The sequence below is a fragment of the Sycon ciliatum genome, chromosome 5 (genome assembly GCF_964019385.1).
Source record: "Sycon ciliatum chromosome 5, ocSycCili1.1, whole genome shotgun sequence".
Lineage (NCBI taxonomy): Eukaryota > Metazoa > Porifera > Calcarea > Leucosolenida > Sycettidae > Sycon > Sycon ciliatum.
Window position 1 is genome coordinate 14,779,264 of NC_088647.1, and position 8,268 is coordinate 14,787,531.

An 8,268-nucleotide genomic window follows, 5' to 3' on the forward strand; every position below is an offset into this window, starting at 1 on the left:
GTAGCAGCAGCAGTTCTGGCACTCTGATGGTATGAATAAAATAGAGCTGGGGATGTGTTGTTACTTCCCACCTGCACCGGACTCATACGCTATGGTTCCCCTCAGCTCAGTAATTCTCGCCTTGCTTCCCATGTTCAGGCTGCCCGTTTTGGAGCCGCGAGATGCCTCATATCATAATTATATGATGATCGTGACAACGTGAAACTCGGAGTTCAGAGCACAGTGTTTCGGGGAAGTCGCCCCTCATCAGTGGAGCTTGAGTAGGTCAATGTGTTCCGAGAGCACTGCATCATAAGTTATATAGTGCTCTCCCGGGCTGGGCAAACATCACTAGGGATACCAAACACATCACATTAGTGGTCAAACTGGTAGCGGGCCGGGTACCTGAAAACCCGCTCCCTTGTAAATGACCGGCCCAATAGTAATCAGGTACTCGATGCCACTTGGAAGTGAAAAAAATTACGCATTCTAACATTAAAAGTTACTCTTGCAGGAAGGTGTGAGCAGTTCAGACAACAAACACGATTAGTCACTACTTGTAGTCAGTACATCCATGGTATGCGTAGGGCTCCCTGAACCAAGTGAATGTGACAACTATCCTCTCTCTTTGTTTTGTGTAGCATTATTACATTGTGTAATGCTAGTATACTCTCCAGCAGCTGCCGCCACCCTCCCTCTATCGTTTTGCCTCGTTCTGGAACTCATTTTCGGTTTATCAGTTGTCTGGAACAAGCTTCCTGAGAGCCTACGCAGGGAGCGATCTTCTGCTAAGTTTCGGTTTCTCCTGAAGGACCATTATTTAACGTACAAATTCTCCACCACTGGAAATTCTCCACCACTGGAATTCCTGATTTTCGTATCTAACTCTCGTCATGTATTCTGTTTCTCCCTGGTGGTTTTACCTGTAGTTTTCCCTGAGCAGTGTTTCTGCTAAGTACTATTTTCCCTTCTCCCTTTTCACTTCCCTTTCGTCTCATCCACCCTTCCAGGAAACTCCCCCGATAAGTATCCATCAACTTACTTTTGGAGAATCCTTCAAATAAAGTCTAACAAAATTTTTTTCAAGTCTATACTCTATTACATTGTGTAAAAGGCTGAGGGCGGCTCCTTCACACCTTTGACCAATCATTTCAGGTGTGAAGTTCAGAGCCAGGATGGGCTATAAAATAGGGCTGAAACGATTATACCGAATAATCGAGTACTCGTTTGATAACTCTAACGATCGAGCAATCGTTTAGATTACCGATTACGATTATTTTGCGTTTTTTAAATTTGTGTCCAGAAAGTACTGTAAACCCTCGTTTTGTGAAGTTTGAATCAGTTTCCGCTGGGAGTATGCAGTTGCCAGGGGTATGGTTCATGTTCCGAGGTTAAATTGACTTAAAAACTGCCATGTTTCGCAGCTACCCTTTCACTAATGCAGATTTGTTGGTATTATGAAGGCATGGTTTGTGGAAACAGAGTAATGTTAGCACAGAATTACTCTATTTGCTAACGATTATAATCGATTACTCGATCGTTAAGCTAAAGAGTAAGATACGTGAAAATCCACGATCGTTTCAGCCCTACTGTAAAAGTAATCATTCCAGGAGGGGACGGTGGTCGGGGTTTGGGATGGCCGAATTTCAGCTTCTTTCTCAGAGCCTAATAGGGTAGATCTACCCATTTGACCACTAATCACATCGCTAGGGATACCAACCAACTCACAGTGACACGCCGTTTCCAACGCGACAAACACCTCGCGAACTCCAGACAGCAGTGTGAGTCAGTGTCGCTATGGAGGTGCCGTTGACCATTCACAACGTTGTTGCCTCCAAACCATCTGGTTGCAAGCCCCCCCCCCCCCCCCCGAGGACAACTGTCCGAGAAAGAAGTCAGTGTAGCGATTTCAGCAATACTTGGAAATATGTGTTGCTCCCCCATTTGGAAGCTCGCGCTTTTCCGGCCGACTTGAGCTGGCACTGGACTGACTCACCACTGCCACCCAGAGCACAGCGCGCGGTCGACACTCCTGTGACAAGATGTCCGTCGAGCCTGCAAGAGAACACCACTCCCTGCTCGACAGTACACCGTGTTTCGGGGAATTCACCCGTCACCAGTTGAGTTCGAGTAGGCTAATTAGTTCTCCCAGACCCTGCATTATGTAGCGCTCTCCGAACCTAAACATCACTACACGAGGGATACCAACTAACTACTTACAGTGCACACTCCGTTTTCAGCGCAACAAAACACCTCGCGAACTCCATGGTCCAGGCTGCAGCGTCGCTCTTGGACTTGGAGGTGCAGAACAAGTGCCGAATACCGGGGTTGGCCATTCTGATTCACAGCGTTGTTGCCTCCAAATCATCTACATGAATTATTGTAGTCGCAGCGGCCCGCGCTGGGCCGGACAAGTCACAGCTGTGCGAACGAGAAGAAGGAGGTTGTAGCGACTTCAGCAAGACTTGGGAAATGGTGTGTTGCTTCCTACTTGGAAGCTCACGGTTTCCTGCCGGCTTGACACTTGACTGACTTACGACTGCCATCCAGAGTACACGAGAAGACCGTCGAACCTTCGACTCAGCAAACCTGCAAGAAAGCACCACTTCTTGCTCAATACAGTGACTCACCCCTCATCAGTTGAATTGAGCTTGAGCGGGCAATGAAAATAATTGGTGTTCCGAGAGCACTGCATAATCATGTGGTGCTCTCAGAGCCAAAACATTACTACAACTTTTACAAGTACAAAGGATACCTAACTTACTAGGTGATGCTCCGTTTCCAGCGCAACAAACACCTCACAACCTCCCAGCTAGTACATGTACTAGTAGTAGTACTATTATAATAGTAGTAGCGTGAATCAGTGTCGCTCTTGGAGCTACAGAGTACAGTCCAGAACACCCGCAGAGGACAGCGTGCATATGCCATAATTATTGGTCATTCACCATTGTTCACAGCGTTGCTGCCGCCAAGCCATAGTCGCGCTGGGACAAGTCACAACTGTGCGAACTGGAAGAAGAGGTTGTGGTTGTAGCGACTTCAGCGAGACTTGGGAACTGTCACTGTATTGCTCCAGTACGCGGGGCGGGGGCTCTCGCTTTTCCTGCTGACTTGACACTTGACTGACTCCCGAGTCCCGACTGCCATCCAGTTCATGGAACCTTCCACTCGGCAAACCTGTAAGAAAGCACCACTCCCTGCTCAAGAGCATGCTACCACTGCTCTTGGTCCTGGAGGAGCACACATTTTCATTAGCCTCGTTGAAGCATCGTCGTGTGCACGTCGTTATGGCATAAAGCTTCTGTGGGAGATCTGAACTGCATGATAACTGTCTTAGCAAGAGTGCAATGGTTATGTTAATATGTACTCTTGATGATAGGCAAATGCGGCATAACCATTTGCACTTGGTGTTGCGGTACAGTCAGGGAGTCGTAAAATACCGGTATTTTACGACTCCCTGGGTCCAGTGTATTGACGGACATTGGTGCAGCTGTTGATGGATATACTGTAGCATCATGCCATGCTCCCCTTTGTCAAGAACTACGGCGCATCTGGTGCGCGTGGTGGACTGACTACTGCGTCCCTTGATGGACTGACTACTGCGTCCCTTGGTGAACTGACTACTGCGTCCCTTGGTGGACTGACTACTGCGTCCCTTGATGGACTGACTACTGCGTCCCTTGATGGACTGACTACTGCGTCCCTTGATGGACTGACTACTGCGTCCCTTGGTGGACTGACTACTGCGTCCATTGATGGACTGACTACTGCGTCTCTTGATGGACTGACTACTGCGTCCCTTGATGGACTGACTACTGCGTCCCTTGATGGACTGACTACTGCGTCCCTTGATGGACTGACTACTGCGTCCATTGATGGACTGACTACTGCGTCCCTTGATGGACTGACTACTGCGTCCATTGATGGACTGACTACTGTGTCTCTTGATGGACTGACTACTGCGTCTCTTGCACACTGACTTTGTGTTGGCACTGGCAGGTAGATATACAGTCAACTTCGCTAATAACGACTGCAGATATAACGACAATTCGCGAATAACAACAGAAGTTTCATGCCCAGAGCAAAGTCCCATCTAACTGTAACACATAATGAGACTTCGGGTATAACGACACTTCGCGAATAAGGACACTTTTCTGATGCCCGCCGGGTGTCGTTGTAAGCGAAGTTGACTGTAGTCATGTGCGCCGGTTACAGCCAGGAAGTACAGTAAAGCCTGTAACTAAAGACCACCGTGGCTAGCGACCAGCCTGGTACTACAGACCACTTCGCCAGGTACGGACAGTCTCACATTCATTCATTATGGTTGTGCGGTGCAAACCTCTAACTAAGGACCACCTGCCACTAAAGACTGCTCTCTCTGGCCCCAAGGGGTGGTCGTTAGTTACAGGTTTTACTGTTGTCAAAATCTTATTACTTCCTGGTTACGAGCCATCCCAGGTGATCCCTCATGACTGAGTTCTCCTACCACGTTTGCTTAGGCATCCGTGAATGTGCAGTTTGGCGGTCCTCAAAAACCTGGTCATTCTCTTGCCATCCGGAGATGTCCTGCATGGCTTTCTCGGTTTCTCCCTCCCTCCTACACATCTTTCACATCCTGTATTGGTACTCGCACATGTATTCTATTCGTCGTGAAATACACTCTTGTGAAATGATACTCAGTCTCCTATTCGGACATGCATCATTATCACAGTGTACGGACATGTACGTCTCTCAGCTGCTGTGTCAGCATTCCCTATTCTTGCTTTACACCGCGCTTCGATCTTTATTCCTCTGGCTAATTTTACACAGTTTCAAACTCTCATTACCCTTGGTCTCTTTGGGCCCTGTGACGGGGCTCTTATCATGACTGTCATGACAACGTGACTGAGCGAAATAGAACCAAATCCATAAGAATGCCATGGTTTTACAGGATTTACCATACTTTTTCTTTCTAAATGATACAAAATGAATCATGAAGTACATGTATTTTAAAAACAAGACAGCAAAAGCAGATATGTACAAAGGAGCTGCGAAAATAATGTACATGAATGTATACAGCGTATGAATGTATACAGCTTGCAAGCAAGCTGGTCTTGCAAATGTCCACTATGTACACTGTACAAAAATATTTACATGCATACAAAAAAAGTAGAGGATGTCAAAACGAAAGAGTACGACTACAAACGCACAGACAGACAGACAGACAGATAGACACACACACACACACACACAAGCACCCACGGGCACGTACCATTACGTGAGCGCGTACACAGGTCGTTATTGCCCTTGCTTCCACATGTGTGCCATCTGAAGTAGCTTGAAATTCGGGTTGGCGTCTCTGTCTTCGGGGAAGATGTAGTCGAAATACTCTTCGCCGTTCTCGCGGCGTTTCTTAATCTTCTTCGGTAGCCGCTTGGTAATGGCGGCTTGCGTTTCAGGATCACCATGCTCCTGCTCGAACTTACTCCATGCTTCAAGGATCATGACTTGCTCCTCGGCCTCACCTCCGCTGCTGCGTGCAGACTTCTCGGCACGGCGGAAGATGTCGCGAGCCGACTCGGCACTCTGCCGAGCTTCAAACGCGGCAAACGCCAGCCAAACCTTGACGTGCTGCGTGCGTTCAAGCAGACGCTCGTAGAGTTGCCGAGCATTCTCCGGCTCGTCCTGAGCGATCTCGAAGTCAATGTACGCCTTCCACAGCACCTCGGGCATGTCCAGCAGAGTCTGCTCGATGGCCAACTCAAAGATGCTCCGTGCTCGAGTCGCGTCGCCAAGCAGGGTTTCCATCTCGGCAAAGCGAATCCAGGTCGTGCAGTTAGCCGAGTTGTACTCCAAGAACTTCTCGAAGAGCATGCGACAGCGGTCAAATTCGCGCAGCTGCAGCTCAATCTCAATGTACGAGTGGAACAGCTTGTCCTTCGGACACCGCCCGATCGCGTTTCCCAGCAGGCGACGAGCTGCTGGCAGGTCACGCTGGCGGACTTCCAACTCCGCCGCCATCAGCCAGATCTTGGCAAACGTGAACTGCTGATGAGGAATAATGCCCAAGCACGCCTTGTAGACTTGCCGTGCTCGATCGACGTCCTCAGCAACAAGCTCCTCGTACATTGCGTAGAAAATCCACAGGTAAATGTAGCGCCGCCAGTGCCGCTTCTCTGCACTCGGCGGAATGTTCGCAATGGCACGTTCATACGTTTCTCGCACCGCGTCCTCGTCTGAGTCCTCCTCGGTCAGGCGCAGCAGATCAAACCAGGCATCGTAGTTGCACGGATTGGCCTTGACCTCCTCCTCGTACTGGAAGCGGCGCTTGCTGACGACCACCGTCTCGACACCACGGCGATCACCGAATCTCTTCTCAAACCGAGAGTACTGGTTAAACAGGTCCTGGGCTTCTTGCTTTGGTATGCGGTCCAAGGCGTACTTGTAGATGACACGCGCACGCTCATACTCCTTCTGTTGTTCCTCAAACTTCGCGAAAGCAACATACAGCTGCTCTTCAAGGTGGTCATCTCCAAAGAAATCCACTGCACGCTCGAACACAGTTCGGGCACTCGACACATTGCCATGCTGGAGCTCAAAGCGCCCGTAACGGATCCAGTTCTTCACGTCCGGGTGCACCATGACAAAGTGCTCGTAGATCTGCCGTGCTCGAGGCACCTCTTTGTAGCGCAGCTCCATCTTCAGGTAAGAGAACCACGCCTGCTCATCTGGCTCCCATTGCATCCAGCGTCCGAATACCTGCCGCGCACCGGCCACGTTTCCTAGCATCTCCTCCATGTAGGTGTACTTGTACCAAAACTGGTTCGCCCGGGGCATCACCGTCACTGCACGGTCCCAGATATTCCTCGCGTGCTGGATCTGCTTTCGCTTCATCTCCATCTCGGCGTATTTCAGCCAAACGGTGACATTACGATGGGCAACGTCTAATGCTCGTTCATAGACAGATCGTGCTCGCTCCAACTCTTGCTGCGAGTCTTCCCACTGGGCATACTTGATCCAATTGGATACCAGAACCCGATTCTTTCGGATCTCATCCTCAAAAGCTTTTCGCTTTCTCAAGCGATACTCTGCCAGCTCCTCGGGATCCGAGATTTTCTGCTTAGGTGGTGCAGGAACAACTTCCAGTTGACGTTCCTTCGCTTCACGTAACAGCTGTTCTGCAGTCACCTGCATCTCTGCAGGCGCCTTGTTCTTGACCTTCCCCATTTTCGTCGCCATTGTGGCCGACTTTTAGGAGAGACGGGGTCACAGACAACGAAGGAAGAAGATATGCCACCAAAGAAAGCACGAAGTGGAAATTATTATTATGTTGAGAAAGAAACGATGTACGATACGAATGTTCAAACAATGTCACAAAAATATTTTACACGACAACGAAAAACGTTTTTTTATTCCGTTTTCGAAACGTTTTTGCTGTTGACACGAAAACGACCTTTTTTCTAAAAAAAAAAGGTCGTTTTCGTGTCAACAGCAAAAACGTTTCGAAAACGGAATAAAAAAACGTTTTTCGTTGTCGGGGAGCAAACCCTTTTTTCGTTGTCGTGTAAAATATTTTGTACCTTTTTGCCCGCGACGCCGTGAAACAGGGAAATCCCCAAATATCGCAGCCATCTCGCGCCCAGCTGTCTCACATGCTCGTGATGTACTTCATAAGAATCGACAGGGAGTCGTACTCAAACTAGTTTGAGTACGACTCCCTGTACCAGGGAGTAGTACAATACGTATGATCAAGAGTCCATAACCCCCCGGGGTTATGGACTCTTGGTATGATTTACCATGATTTACAGCCCGAGTACAAGCGAGTACGTACAGGTTCCTGCACGAGTACGAGGCCAGTACCGCGGAATCCAGCCCGCGCCGCGATAGCGGCAAGGGCTGGATGAACAGCGGTACTGGCCGAGTATGAGTGACTGGAACGTGTTTCCCGTGTGCACCCAAGCCAAATAAAGAGATACATGACAGACACACCTGCATTGTGTTTTGTGATTGTTTTCTGGTACAGTTTTTTGTAGTAGTCCATAGTGCTTTTTTTCTCGCGCGGCCATTGACATTGTCGACTGGGCATCGGGCATTCTGGCTGTTCTGTTCCTACGGATTTTTCCCACTACACGTCTTGATCGGAAACCTCGGCAAATTGCGCGGATCCTGCAGGTTGCTGAGCATTGCGCGCTTTGGTTGAGGCTCATCCGGCTCGTCCAAGATCTCCTTCGCGAGCGACTCCGCAATAAAAGTTTCAGTCTCTTCCTCAACTTTTCGGAGGAGCTCATTCGCATCGCCAATATCGTTCAA

The 8,268-nt window shown here is 49.1% G+C and overlaps 1 protein-coding gene across 1 annotated transcript; it reads right to left on the bottom strand.

The window, feature by feature from the left end:
* Window positions 1-4,886: 4,886 nt before the first annotated feature.
* LOC135817748 (crooked neck-like protein 1) lies at window positions 4,887-7,314 on the bottom strand. Its single transcript, XM_065330991.1, has one exon. It carries the CDS (start codon window positions 7,195-7,197, stop codon window positions 5,257-5,259), a length of 1,941 nt encoding a protein of 646 aa, XP_065187063.1. The 5' UTR covers window positions 7,198-7,314; the 3' UTR covers window positions 4,887-5,256.
* Between the last annotated feature and the right edge of the window lie 954 nt (window positions 7,315-8,268).